The sequence below is a fragment of the Hyla sarda genome, chromosome 5 (genome assembly GCF_029499605.1).
Source record: "Hyla sarda isolate aHylSar1 chromosome 5, aHylSar1.hap1, whole genome shotgun sequence".
In the NCBI taxonomy this organism is placed as follows: Eukaryota; Metazoa; Chordata; class Amphibia; order Anura; family Hylidae; genus Hyla; species Hyla sarda.
This window is the reverse complement of record NC_079193.1, coordinates 185,021,333-185,036,619: the sequence shown is the minus strand read 5'-3', so window position 1 is coordinate 185,036,619 and position 15,287 is coordinate 185,021,333. Positions and strand designations below refer to the sequence as shown.

Below are 15,287 nucleotides of genomic sequence, written 5' to 3'. Positions count from 1 at the left end.
AGGCTCATCAGGTGCCTAATTAAGGAGGCCAGCAGATATTTGGATATAAAGAAAGGAAACAGAATATTCTGGGCTCTCCCTGGAAGACAGCAAGGTGGCTGTAAAGGGGGGGAGATGGGTCCTTGCGAGGAGCACATAGCCAGGTGCTATGAATGAACCAACAGTGAAGTGGACAAGACCAGGAGTCTTAGTACACACAGAAAGGGGCTGCAAATGCTGTGTGTGAACAGTGAGTAAAAGGTTGCAGGAAACTTGTGTTTTAACTGGCAGGGAAGAGCCCTCCAGTTGATAGTCAGGGCATGCTGGGTTGTGTAGTCAGTGGCTTAAAGGCCTAGGACTTTGTTTTGTTCCTGTGTTATACTTTTGTTTATCCTGCAACCTGTCTAATAAAGCTGGCGAGGAGCCAGACATGTATAAAGAACTGTTGTTCCTGTATCCTATGGGTGTGTCAAGGACAATCCCAGAGTGAAATCTCCCCTATATATATATTCATAGCTTTTATTTGTGTTTAAAAAGAAATGCATAAGTCAGATATTTCTCTTGGATTGCCAAAAAGTTTAAGCAAAAAATTCTGTAAATGGTTTAGCTACGTGCCAAGTATACATGCCGATCCATAAATGCACCTGCAAATTATATAAAACATTTATTCTCAGGTAGAAGAAAAAAACTCCAATGTCTTGGCTTTAAAAGGCTGATTGTCAGCATATTTGTATCCACATTTCCAAGTCCCTCTACAAGATTGAATAGATATGTATATATAAAATCACAGGTGTCACACAGGGTTTGGCATAAAAGTCAGTATGGGAATTTTCTCAGCTGGCAATATCTGTGCCCATTGTTCAGTTGCTCTTAGAAATTTAAGAACTTTACAATTGTTCTTTTTCTTGCTTTTTCCTCTAAAGCCATTTTCTTCAATACAATAAATCTGCATTAAATTTTAAGTCTTTTTTATTATCAGAAATGAAAGCCAAAGAGTTTGAAATAGTAGGTGGGTATTACATATAGAAAAATATGGTAAAAAAAAAATTATATTATGCACTATAATACGAAACTGTATGCATATCCAAGGAAAGTTGGAAATGAATACAATTTAATAACACATAATTAACACATATACACATATAATTACATATAATTAATACATGATGTGAACATAAAAAAAAGTGAACTTTATTAATAAGATGCTACAGAATTGTGTATATATATATATATATATATATATATATATATATATATAGAGTCATAAAATATGTTTCTCAAAGCCAAGGATTACCCTTAGCACCTTGTCATTTCATCTGTCTATTGCATGCCACCATCATGCATGCTTGCCAACTTTTGGAAGCACAGATATGTGCAGAGTGGATAGCAGATGGTGGAGAGAAAACATACATTATACATGCAGTTTATATATTTTGGCACAACTTGAATATGCACATGCTAATAAAATATTGTATTATTATACAGGTGGCTGGTCAATCTGGATACCACCACACACTGGATGCTTTACATGTTATAGCACTAGTCCCTTTTACCATAAACCACTTATATTTTACTCTAGACACCAACAATGTATGTTATGAGACAGGAGGATAGGCAAATGACCTAACATGACTGAGTTTGAATTATTTTGATTGCTTTGGAATCTTGAGAACAATAATGGCTGCTTTTTTTTTTTTTTTTTTTTTTTTTTTTTTATAAAATGGCATTCGGTTTATAAGTGTGGATACAGCTATGAAGACAGTTTCAAGAGTACCGGTAGGGTCCCACGGAGCACATCCACAGCGTATTTCACGCTACAGATGCGCCAACGGCAGACTCCAGAGCAAGCTCCCTGCTGCATTTGGGTAGCTCTGTGTGTCCGCTACCCGGCTGCAGAGGGGAGCTCGCTCTTGTGACAGCCGTTAGAGCATCTGCAGCGTGAAATGCGCTGCGGATGCGCTCCCTGTGACCCTGCCCTTAGGGTGAATCTGTAATTAAGTAATAAACTGATTGAAACACGTTTAATTATAAAAGATCCGATGTGGCTTATTTAAAGGAGTTGCGAATTTCTGTCTACTTATATATAATACATTTATTCCCAGAATCTCAAAAAAAAAACAAAAAAAAAACATGAATGATAATCCTTAAAACAATAGGAAGGTTGTCTTTGAATAACAGAAGGGTCTGAATTATAATCATCATCTATAAAAGCTCCTTTTAAACTATAGCAAACCTGATTTTTTTTATTGCACCCATTTACATGTACTATGAGTGTAAACATAGGAGTGAAATTGAAAAATGTGTCACCTACCTGTTACTCATTATAGAACCTAACACCATAAGACTGTCTTCCATCAATGCAATTTTCTCAGATGTGTCAGATCCCTTTAGTAGAAGTTCTCCTCTTGACTTGAACTGGGCAAAAGTAAACACATGGGCACTCCATTCGTTGATGACATTTTTTAGCTTTGCTTCAATATCTTTCTCTTTGACTGCACTGATGCATATGTCCTTAAAACAAAGAAATGATGAGTTACCCCACTGCGTTCAATACATTTCCTGAAAGTTTACTTTGATGCTCATACTGCATTCAAGTCTTGCAGATATGCACTCGATTCCTCACACTGTCAGCTATTCAATAGATGTGCTACTTTAAATTATGCCATAACATTTTTACAGAGTGGATTTTGTCACATTCATATTGTCATGCTGTAAACAGCGAACATACTGTACCTCCGGGACAGAGTGGGATGAACGGACGCTGAGACTTGGTAAGTTACTATATAGATTTATTTACCCACAATGCAATGTGTTTCGCAGGCTAGGCTGCTTGCTGAGGATATAATAAGGGTAAATAAATCTATCTAGTAACTTACCAAGTCTCATTGCCCGTTTATCCCGCTCTGGTCCCGGAGGTATGTTCCCTGTTTGATGCTGTTCATCTAGCATGGAGTGGCTGCAGAGACCTATTCTTTTTCTACACTTTATGCCATGGTTGTACTTGGATCGGAGTACAACCACTTGCCGTAAGCGCAATCCACATTGAGCGTTACCATCTACTGAGGGTAATACACCATGGAGCGAATCCTTTTCTTTTGTTTTTATATCCATATTATCAGGCTGGACAGGAATAAGTGCAGCCCTGGATAGACTCACACCCTTTGTCCCTGTCTATTGGGGTGCCCACCTTCATGTGAGGTGACCCCAACCATAGCACTGATCCCTATGATACTAAGGTATGGGGTGCAGCAAAATCATAGTTCTTTCATAAGGAAGATTTTTAGAAAGAGTACAACTAGCAAGAATCTTCTCAGATGGGAGAACTACCACCCTTTCCTTTTCTAGGGAAAATATATCCACCATATTTCTCAGAGTCAGAACAGTAAGCCTCTGGTCTAAGGGAAAGATTCACTAGAGTCATATTAACATGCCCTTCTACACAGACAGGGACACCTCTCAACATGTTTATACCATAAAAAACTCTCTATTTTGTGCAGGAGTCCCCCAGCTTGACTTGACTCCAAAGCAAGCACGTCTTCTCAAGTAAGCACGTCAAACTACATTTTTAGTCTTAGGTGTTTATGGGGGCTTCATCCCTTTAAAATCTTCTTTAGGGATTCGTTTCTTGTTTTTTTAGTGATTTATTATTAAAAGTTATGGATTATGAGAGGAAGATTTAATGTAAAGATATTCATATAAATAGAGAGATGTATACCTATGTGGAATGTATTAATAGGACAAAGGTAATTTCTACGGATGGTAAAGGGTACCTGTAAACTTAAACTCCCACCTGTTCTTCAGGTCCGCGTGGAGAGACATTCCATGCTGGTCAGTAAAGTTGCTAAGAAAACCATACCATACCGATTTCTTTTAAGTTCTATGCTTGAGCCCATTTCTAATTAATAGGACTTAAGCATGGAATTTGTGGGGTATTATATGGTTGCAACCTAACATCCCAATGTAGACTATACCTCCTTACCATGTAACCATGTGCAGTGGTAGTGATACTATATACATCAGGAATGAGATGTGTACTGGGTATATGTGGTGTCCCGTTACAGGACCTGTCTTGTACCATCCTTAAGTCCCCTCAGGAAGAGTCCCTTAGGTCCATTGGGCTCTCCTGCAGGGCTTCCCCCCCTCCCCCCCCCTCCCCCTTGTTGTCTCATATAAATGAAGTATATTCATTATGTGTACCTATTGTTCATATGTGTAAAGTTGTACAGTTTGTATAAAATGTATAGGACCATCATTGGTCATGTGACCTACTGTCATGTGATATACCCAGAGTTCCAAGGGCACAGGAACCCCAGGAATTAGCAATCAATGGGCTTTAGTCCAGCCCCCTAGTATATAAGAGGCTGTATTCTCTCAGTTAGCTCTCTTATCTCTTGGACTCAAAAGCAAGCACACAGTCCTATATACTGCAAATTCATCTCATCTAGGCCAAAGCCTAAAGAACGGCAGCCACTTCTAAAAAGTGGGTTATAATTCTCTCTACAAATCCAGTGACTACTACTCAGGAACATATTAGTAGCACAGTGGCCTGCCTAAATATCTCAATAACTACAAGTCCAAGCAAGCCTGCGAGGTATCCTGTGTCCCGGTTGCCTCTGAAGGAACTGCATAATTGTAAAGACTGTTCCCTAAGCATTTCAAGTAAAGGTTCCAGTTTATTCAGAATCCTTGCTGTGAACCTTCCTTTATTACAAACCGTTTTTGGGTTGGTTGACGGCAGTTAACATACCGGAAAAAACACATCTTGGCGTCACAAACACTAAGGGGTTAACAACATCTTGCCCCCAGGCTTAATACCACCAGACCCTGCCATCTACTGCAATACCCTAGTCAGCACATATAGAATGTCCAAGCAATATGTGATAGAATGTCCAAGCAATATGCCAAGATTTTACAGGTCTTTGACTTCTTACTGTATTACATTATCACACCATCAAACTTCCTTCCTGAGTTTGATCTGAAGGCAATAATTATTAATTTAATATGGTGTAGGCTAAAATAAATAATAGCAGCGGCTTAGCTTGTATTAGAATTATTACTTGTGTGCAAATACATTTCATAAAACACCATAATTTATTACTTTATTAAAAGTTGTTAAACACCATGACAGGCTGATAGGTAAGTGCAATAAATCTAAACTTTAAAGACTAATAACAAAAACAATGTAATTTGGCAAACAAAAGATTAAGTGCCAAGTCTACTGCCAAGGAACTAATAAACAATATTGTGGTACAGCCGTAAAGTATCAATTTCTTTTAGTGAAAATCATGTCACAACTTGGCTGCTATGATAGCTTAGAGACTGTTTTACCATCATTTACTATAAATGAATGATAAAACATTCTTTATTTGCTGTCAAGCTATGCATAGATGGTAGTGTGGTGGCCCAGTACAGGAGTTGCACTCCTGTACCTTTGCTGTCCTGTGTGGCAGACTCTATTTCAGTATCCCCTGAGTTCTGCCTCAGTAAAGCTGCCGATGTTCCGTAACTTGGTGTTGTAGTCATTTTTTGCTCCATGCCTAGCCCAGAATCCAGCGGCCATACCTCAGATGTTGCAGAGGTTAACCACGCCCTGGCATCACGAATACAAGGGGTTAATGCCATCTGCCCCTAAGGTAATAACATCTGTTCTCATCACATCCTCAACCACAGTAGACAAATAGCTTTGGCTTGGGGAAGAATAGGATTCAGCTCACACTGTGTCCAGGCATTACAAGTATCTACCAAAGTTTGGAATTCTTATGCTACTGAGGAAAAAGTGGGACAAAGGAAGGATGTAGGGTCCAGTGCTATACAGATGTGGTGTCCTGGAAAAGGGATGTGGACCTTCTAGTCTAGGAGACCACAGACTGAAAAGTATGTGGCACAAGTGTGTGAGAAGCAGCCAGTAGTCTCCATAGTCTATTCACCATGAAGTGAGACAACGGAGACCAATACATGCAAGTGGGGATCCCTCATATTTGTTCAATATACTCGCTATATATTCATTATATATTCACAATATGTTCACCACCATTCTATACACTGGCATTCCTTTCTGCTTGTATCTCCATCATATACCATAGATGTACTACAAATTTCTTATGAGAACCTAGCCTTATTTCCCCAGGCTTCATTTTATATACAGAAGTTGAGAAAGGAAATGCAATCACAAATCCCAATGGTGACGTGGTTTACACTGTGAAAGACTACCACATTTTTACTGTTCCAGATTCTTTTACTTATGCGTTTCATACATTCTAGTCACAGCCGCCACATAATTTATTTTAAGTGCTCCAGGCTATTTGCATGGCTAATTAAAGGAGAAAAAATTGAGTATGCGGTACTTAAGAAGATGAGCTACGCAGAAGACACACAAATGAAGGGCTCCTGTGCTCATGTACTATCATTTGTTTTATATAAATATTCATACAATAATTACATCTCCACATGTTTTCATTTATAGATAGCTATAGTTCACCTCACACAGAAAAAACTAATTCATATTGAAGAGGAAAGGCCACCTGTAGATAACACTGCTTCTTCAAACCCACAAAACACATTTGTAGTTCAGTTACCTGTTATGTTACTTATTGGTACCTTTGCCATGCTGCACTACATTTCATTGGCAGTTTTTACTAGGGATGCAATAACCTTTTCTCCCTCTGGTGGTCTTTTCATTGTAAGTTAGAAAATTGCAAAAAGAAAAGGGGGTGTCGCTAAAATATTATGTTTATTAATCCATTAAAAAACCAACACATAGAAAGAGTGTAATGAACAAAAGGTGTAAAAGAGACAAAAAAAGAAGCTCGACCTTAATGAACTCTGCCACCAAAGTATACTTAATGAGCCATTACTATTGTACCAAAACAAATACGTGCTTCACTTAGATGTAGGGAACGCGTGCAAATGATATGATATTGATGAGGTCTTCATTAACCATACTATACATCAAAGTGAAGCGTGTATTTGTTTTGGTACCATAGTAATGGCTCATTAAGTAAATTTTGGCGACCGAGTTCATTAAGGTTGAACTTCTTTTTTTGTCTCTTATACACCTTTTGGTCATTACACTCTTTTTTATCTGGTGGTTTTTAAATGGATTAATAAATATTAAATTTTAGCGACACCCCTTTTTTTTTCTTTTTTTGCAATTTTCTAACTTCCAGTGGTCTGCAGGGTTTATACTAGGCTTGTATGAGGCCTTCACTAATCACATTACAGCATTGGTCTTTTCATTGTCTAAGAGTTTCAATATACACAGGTGTTCTACAATCTAAACACTAGATCAATTTTAGTAACGCTGACATATTGTATCGGCACTGAACCAAATGTATAAATATGTTGATAGTTATTTTGTACTAGGTAGTGTGAGGGAGTTTTGGTCCACCATACGTTAAGTATTGTGGCTATATTCTTATGAGAACACACACACAAGACAACTTTTCGATGCAATTTTGGTTGGTCTTTTCAAAGACATTTCACTTTTAGTCACATTTAGTACATATATTACAGTTAACATACATACTTCTATATTTAGAAGTAGGTCAGTTTTTCATAATAAAGTTTATTTTGTACCGACTATTGCTTCAAAATGACAAAAGTGCTGCCCATGTCAACTGAGGGGCAATCATTACATCTCACAAAGGTAAAGACTAAGAGGCCAGACTTTGAGAAGGAATGTCATAATACTATGAATGCACTCACTAAAATACATAATGGTGATTCATTTAAAGGCAAAGAAAAACAAAGGAAACTCCAGTTCACCAAATTCATGTTCGTGACTGGGTAAACTTCATAGCAGGGAGCACAGGAGGAGACGCTGAGCCATATCCCCAGTTCATGCAATGGGCAGCAAAACGGGGTACTCCAGCTCCACATAAAAAGGATAAAATCACTTGTTTATTAAGGCTTCATATTATACATAATATACATAATATGGAGCCTTAATAAACAAGTGATTTTATCCTATTTTTGTGAAGCTGGAGTACCCTGTTTTGCTGCCCACTGATTAATTTAAAGGGGTACTCCTGGGAACTGAAAATGATCCCCTATCCGCAGCAGCTGGTTGACTAAGTAGGCCATCCCTTGCGTTTGTCTCCAAGGGTGGGGTAGGGAGTCCGCAGAGGACTGGTAAGTAGTGAGGCCCCATGCAGGAGATCACAGTGAGGTCCCAGCAGTCAGACTACCCACGATCAGACACTTCTCCCTTATCCTGTGGATAGGGGTTAAGTTTCAGTTCCCTGGAGTTTGTTTCACTAACCACATGTATAGTGTCTTCCGTAATGGAAATGTTATGAACCTACATTACTGTGTGATTAATTATGGTACATGTATGAGCCTAATAACATCAATAAATAATTATTAGGAAGATGACTTTAACAATAAAGGACAATTATTTTAACACGTAGCGTAAATCTACAACCTATGTGTCTGACTCTTGGTCACAAATTAATGGATAAGGAAAAAATGAGGGACTGAATGAGATTTGCTAGAAATCTATCTGAATAGCTGTACATTCCTTAGCATTGGTACTAACCTCAATATCCTCTTTATATTTAAGCAAAGATGCCTCCATTATATTCCTCAGAGAAAAGCTTTCTGACTCCACATCAAAAACGTGGCCAGTAAGTAGGGCTATTCTTTCCCAATGTCTCCTCATCATCGCCTGGAGAAGAAAAACAGCAGTAAATAAATGCAAAAATACAGCTAACTGCACTGTAAAGGACAACTCACATATTGGGCTTGTTACAATTCACAGCATAGATCTTAAAATGCAAGATTTGTATAGAACCCCATAAAACAGTAACCCATACAAAATAAAAAGGATCATATAATGGTTTACACATATGGTTTTTCCCAGGGAAGTCAGTGAGGAAAAGGTGTCACAAACTCCAGTAATGCTGTAGTTTGTGGAAAAATAACAGATCATAATGCTTTTAAAGCAACATGGCTCACAAAGAGCGAATAGGATTGTATAAACTTCTGTTCTCATCTTTATTTGGTGCATTGAGATGAGGTAATGCACAGATAGTCATGACATGTGTTTTATGGGCAGAAGTGACATTTCCCAGTTCCCTGTACCACAGCAGCCACAGAAGATAGTTTGAGAAAGAGATGACAGCCTGGTGATCATCTCTATAATGTCTGCTTTCCTCTTTAAATGGGTTATTCAGGAACAGAAAAACAGAGCTAATCAAAACAGCTTTCAAAAACAGCTTCACGTCTGTCCCCAGGTTGTGTGTGGTATTACAACTTGGCTCCATTCACTTCAATGGAACTGAGCTGCAGAACCACACCCAACCTGGAGACAGTCAGGAAGCGTTTTTTTTATAGAAATGAGCTGTTTATCTATTACTGGATAACCCCTTTAAATGTGTAGCAAAAAAAAAGTATCAGCCATGTTTGGTAAGAAGTAAAGTTAATTACAGTCAGTGAATTATGACCAAAATTTCCATATTGGTAGGCAATTATTGGCATCACTGACTACCAATTCACTTCACCTATTTAATCTAGCAACAATAATATTTGGAAAGAGAAGTAACTTCATACTTTGTTCGACATCATTTCAAGCAGAGGGCAGCTCTCGCTGAAGTCATCAATCTTGGTCTTTAGGTCATTAAATGCTTGCCATTCCTTTAATGCTTTTGGCAGCTTTCGAATTCTAATATAAGGAAGAGAACACAATGTATTAGTTATGGCAAACATTATTTTACAGCATGTACAGTGTTAATATATTTATTTGGAAAATCATGTAGACGCACATTGTACTGAGCAGATTTATTAAAGTCAACAAAATACTAAGAAAGCTGAAATAAAAGAGTCCCTCCAACAAAGGCTTTTCACTTGAAGAAGAAAATTATGTAGATAACATCCTTTGTTCTTGTACAATTGGATGCAATAATAAAAAATTTATAATTATGATCAAAGGCAATGTCACATTATTCAACGTTGCTTAAGATATTTTTCTAACAAAGCCTGAGACATCCTAAGATGACGTCTGTGCTAAATTAAAAAAAAAGTACACGTATAGTTGTCATAACATAGTGTTCAGCAATGTACCCCAAATTTCCTAATAATTTTCTTATTACAAAAAGCAGTGTTTCAATATATTTGGAGTGACGCAGGGAATTCAGTTTTTTTCTGCAGGTACACAGTGAATACAGAATCTATCTATGTGGCATCTATATGTCTGCAAACAAGCAAGTCATAAAGGATCCAAATTCCATACCCTTCCTTTTTATCACAAATTATAACTTTATTTCTCACCTGAAAAAGAGACCAATAAAAACCAGTAGCAGCACAAACCTAAAATACACACCTATTTTGGAAGTCCAGAAGTTCACTGTTGATTTTTTCAATATCTAGGTCAGTCCATAAGATCTCATAATATCCATTAATATTTTCAATAACTGCATTGTAGAGACCATACAGTTTCTGAAGCAAAGATAGTTCCCGTTTAATTCGTTGCAGCTCAAGGTAGTCTAAAAAGTATTAAGTAAAAGAAAAAGAAAGAATTTTGAAAACTATTTAGTGTTTCACACTGATAATCTCTTGCCAGAAAATTTCGCAGAATTCCAGTCGGAAATTCTGCAGTGTGAACCCGTCCTAAAAGTGCTTACTGCTAATTTGTTATATGAAGTTCGGTCAGTCAGACAAATGCTTATGGCCATTGTAAAGAAGCAAAAATACATCAGTAATACGACCATGTTAAACCAGCCATAAATACACTTTCATTCAACCTATGCTTGCTGCTTTCGTTAAACTGATTTTTAGTTAAGCTATGACTAACATTATTGCAGGTCAACCCACACTTGATTCCTTGAAGAATCTTTATTGTATCCCTTTTAACCGCTGTATCAAACAACCATGTAGGATCAGCAATATAACCATTTTCAGAATTTGCAGTTCTCTAAAAGCAAAACATATTATTGTAATTCCCCGACTCTTCATCCTCCCATACCCCTTTTAACTAACCTTTTTGGTTAAACTTGATGGACATATGTCTTTTTTCAACTATACTAAATATGTAACTAATTCTGTTGTTCACCTGTTACTGGCAGACCAAAAAGTTCTTCTCCTCCAGAAAAAGTGATATATTTTCTCCATAATTCATCAAATTTAGCCTGAAACACTTGCAATCTGTCACTGGCTTCCCTGGGAGGAATCCCTTCTACTCCAGGACCACTGTGAAGAAAAGAATTACAAGTAAGTACATTAATAAAAAGAATGAGTTATGGATTAAAAACACCTCATATGATATAAGCAGACATCCTTTCTGTCTAAGCAATAAAACAGCTCCGCAGTTCCTCCAATTTATGAGAATTTAAAGACAGCATGTTGTTTAAATCAAGAACTAAAAAATAGTGTGATGCAATATGTAATGGAAAAATATGCTTTAAAATGGGCCACCAGCTGTTCGGTAATGCCCAGGAAACCAAGAGGTAATGATCTACATTCTTACTTACGATAAATCATAGTCCTTATAAAACACGGTAGCATCAACCTGGAATTTCTTGACACCATCCAGTAAATCTGTTTTCATCTCTGGTTGCACTTTAATGAGTAAATTCTGGGTTTGCAATACCTGATAAGGCAATGAATAATAACTAAGATCAGCAAAGGGAATATTGGCTTTATGCTTTATAATGCTTTCTGCAAACATGGTATCTCTACCTGTGTGTTCAGGTTCTTCCAAGCGTATGCTAATCCATCTACACGCTCAGCATTGCCATCTTGAAACAGAAGATCATATTTCACCAGAAGGCTATGGGACTCCTCAATTGGTCCAATCATCATGTCAATTTTAATTTCTGACTCCCTGATTTCTTTCAGGGCATCCATTGCTCCCCGGACATCATCGAGGTCATTAATTGGTCGGTTCAATCTCTTACTAAGATTATCTATAAACGAATAGACTTCATCCATGTCCATAGCAGCCTTTTTATTCAAAGCTGAGCCGATTGCTCTCTTCCACCTTCGACACTCCTGGACTAATGCCATCTTTAGACAATCGGTGAAGAAGTCAACGGACCCAACAATGCAGTGGCCTGGAATTTCATTGATTTGGGTTTCCAATTGCTGTAAAGAAAATATGAAATTGAGGCATCACAAGAATTTATTTAAGGAAGTTGGAACTTGACATGACTAATATCTTACCGAATAATAATTCAGTTGACTTCGAAATTCAGACATTACTGGGTTGGTATCCAAGAATTCTTTTACTTTTTCATCAACATCCTATGAAACACATAACATATAAGGAATTGACATGAAATCCAGATATACTATCATTCTAACATATTTCTATCACATTTTCCTTAGCATTTAGTGATTCTATATGTTTTTCTCTACTTGCTCTGGAGAAACATATACCATTAATTAGAATCATTTCCTATAATTTGTCTTAGAGATGTTTCAGGAAGTCAGAAGGATTACAAACATTGTTTGCGTCTGGGATTTCTGCATTGGATTAGAATTTAAAAAGTCGGGTGGACATACTCCATCATTTTTGCCTTAGTTTGCATCCAAATTCTTGGGTAAATACTGTACCGGAACATTATTACACAGTACCACTATTTTATAGCATCCTAATGTCAAGGTAAATATGGTAATATACTGTAAAGGGATGTGCAAGGACAGCCTCAGATAAAATTGTAAAACCACAAAACGAAGTAGAAGGAATGCACTCAAGGAGACCTGTCCATGGTTACTTTTCTTCTATTGACTAGATTCAGACATCTTACAAACGTTTGCAAGATGTCTGCACCTATTCAATAAAAGAAAAGTAACTTCAGACCAGTTTGCTTACAGCGAGTTCTTTCCTTCTACTTCGTTTTATGGTTTTGCTGAACTATTGGCTCTTTGGAATAGAGCACAACTGGGATCGGTGAAATGGTTTTAGTACTCTGTGACCCCCTGCTGTGTTACCTCCGGGCCCCGTAAGTTTTAGGCTGTTAAAAAGGCCAGTAACTGTATCTGAAAGGCTCTGCACAGATAGAATTGTCTTACCTGATTCCATATACCAGAAAATGTAGTAAAACTGTTCAGAACATCCGTGGCATCTGTTTTAAGTAACAGGACAATAGAGCTGAGGTTGGATACAACTTTGCTCACATCTTTATGTTCAGTGATTTGCTTATCCAGTTGTTTCAGCACCACCATCTTGGTAAGTTCATCACCCAGATCTCTAGCAGCATTTTGCTCCATCTAGAAAAGGTTTGAAAACAGAGAAGTAAAACATATAATAATTTGCACGACTTTATGGGATCAGCATGCTAATAGATATTTCAGGTCTAATAACACATTTTTGAAGTCTAATATAGTAAAACATTTCTCTTTCTTGCTTCTTCTGCTTGAAATTACTTAATCAGTACTTACTATTTCCTTCTTCTAAAGTACAGCTCATCATAAAAAACACCCAGCATACATACTTAATGCTGTGTCAGTGCCCTTCTAGTGAAAATTACCATGATAGGAAATAAATCAGAACTTAATTGGGAAGTACACAGTTTGCTGAACAAAATGACTAATTGAAAAATGCTAAATTACGGCCTGAATAAATTCCACACAGAAAATGAAATAATTGCCATAGATTATGCAAAGCCATCACCATGTGGCTTAATTCTTATGAATATTATTTTAGATTAGTTCTTATAAAGTAGACTTAATGGAATAGGCATTTAACTTGTTTTTACATATTTAGCATTCTTTTTTCTTTGCTAGTTAAAATTCAATTTTTATTTCAAGACAGGATCTTTGTACCCTGATGTAATGAGAACGGAAAGCTGCAGTAGGTCTTTTTATGGAAAGAAATGTCACCTACTTTACCAGCAAACATGTCCCAACAACCTCACCAAAAAAGGGGGCCAAGATGATGGTTATAAAAAGTATGAATCTTTATTAAAAAATTAATAAAAACAGTCCTGTTTGCGCCTTGTTGATTTTCCTGGATACAGCATGTATTAGCGATCCAGCTCTACTGTTCCACCTATTATTATGTAGGTTGATCATCTCCATCAGGCGCTTTATATGATATACTCACCTCAATTTTTCTGTGTGTGTAACTGCTTCTTTAAGTAATACTGTCATTTTTTAATCTTTTGGATAGTTTTTATTAATTTTGTAATAAAGATTCATACTTTTTATTACCATCATCTTGGCCCCCTTTTTTGGTGTATATGTTATATAGGCCTATGGTTTATGATTCTGTTAGTGCCTTTATTTTTCTATGTGTTGATGTCCTAACAACTGCAAACGTGAAAAGCCCTGTGGAGGCAAATGATAGAGGGATTCGAAAAGACCTATCCAGGACATCTCATTCGTACATGACTGTGAATACAGATGATACATATGCTATAAAAGTTTACTTATTCAAGCTTGTACAAAGTACAACTAGAAGGTGAGAACAAACTGCTACAAATGTGTTACTACAATTTAAGGGGTTATCCAGGAAAAAACTTTTTTTTATATATCAACTGGCTCCAGAAAGTTAAACAGAATTGTAAATTACTTCCATTAAAAAATCTTAATCCTTTCAGTACTTATGAGCTTCTGAAGCTAAGGTTGTTCTTTTCTGTCTAAGTGCTCTCTGATGACACCTGTCTCGGGAACCGCCCAGTTTAGAAGCAAATCCCCATAGCAAACCTCTTCTAAACTGGGCGGTTCCCAAGATATGTGTCATCAGAGAGCACTTAGACAGAAAAGAACAACCTTAACTTCAGAGGCTCATAAGTACTGAAAGTGTTAAGATTTTTTAATAGAAGTAATTTACAAATCTGTTTAACTTTCTAGAGCCAGTTGATACATAAAAAAAAAAGCTTTTTCCTGGATAACCCCTTTTAGGAGAGTAGCAATGGAAAGTCAATGCTTTTCCAGAGGCACACAGAGGCGCATTTTTTTTTTATCAGTCCAGTCAGGAAGTAATACCCTGGTGACCTGAAGAAGGCAAGGTTGTTCAACTTTTATTTTAATAAACACTTTTTTTTTTACAAGCATTCTCAGTGTGGAATCCATGTAATAACCTGCAGTAGGGCCTGTGTAAAAAGCCTAGTTTTTTAGTTTTTTTCCTTTTCTGAATTTCTGTCAATTATCCAGCCACTTGTGGAAAATGGATAGGGTTTAAATCTTTAGCTTACCTCTGCCTGCGCGTGTCCAGATCTTCACTTGTCACAGTGATAAACGCTAAAAACAGTAGGAAAGAAATCTAGATCCATCGCTGCTAAAATGTCCACGTTTATTGGAATCCTTTAAAACAAGATGTAATGGAGACAACACACCACCATGCTACATGCATCTTAGCTAGAATGGAC

At 37.1% G+C, this 15,287-nt stretch overlaps 1 protein-coding gene across 3 annotated transcripts in view; it reads right to left on the bottom strand.

Moving 5' to 3' along the window:
• The window catches only part of LOC130273684 (dynein axonemal heavy chain 5-like), a 334,039-nt gene that overhangs the window by 212,529 nt on the left and 106,223 nt on the right, over nucleotides 1-15,287 (bottom strand). For all 3 annotated transcript variants that reach the window (XM_056520899.1, XM_056520897.1, XM_056520898.1), the window contains exons 27-35: nucleotides 12,988-13,185; nucleotides 12,136-12,216; nucleotides 11,653-12,057; nucleotides 11,445-11,563; nucleotides 11,027-11,163; nucleotides 10,298-10,460; nucleotides 9,529-9,640; nucleotides 8,516-8,644; nucleotides 2,291-2,490 (exon numbers count right to left, since the gene is read on the bottom strand). In XM_056520899.1, coding sequence (XP_056376874.1) covers nucleotides 2,291-2,490; nucleotides 8,516-8,644; nucleotides 9,529-9,640; nucleotides 10,298-10,460; nucleotides 11,027-11,163; nucleotides 11,445-11,563; nucleotides 11,653-12,057; nucleotides 12,136-12,216; nucleotides 12,988-13,185 — 1,544 coding nt within the window. The remainder of the gene's footprint in view (nucleotides 1-2,290; nucleotides 2,491-8,515; nucleotides 8,645-9,528; nucleotides 9,641-10,297; nucleotides 10,461-11,026; nucleotides 11,164-11,444; nucleotides 11,564-11,652; nucleotides 12,058-12,135; nucleotides 12,217-12,987; nucleotides 13,186-15,287) is intronic.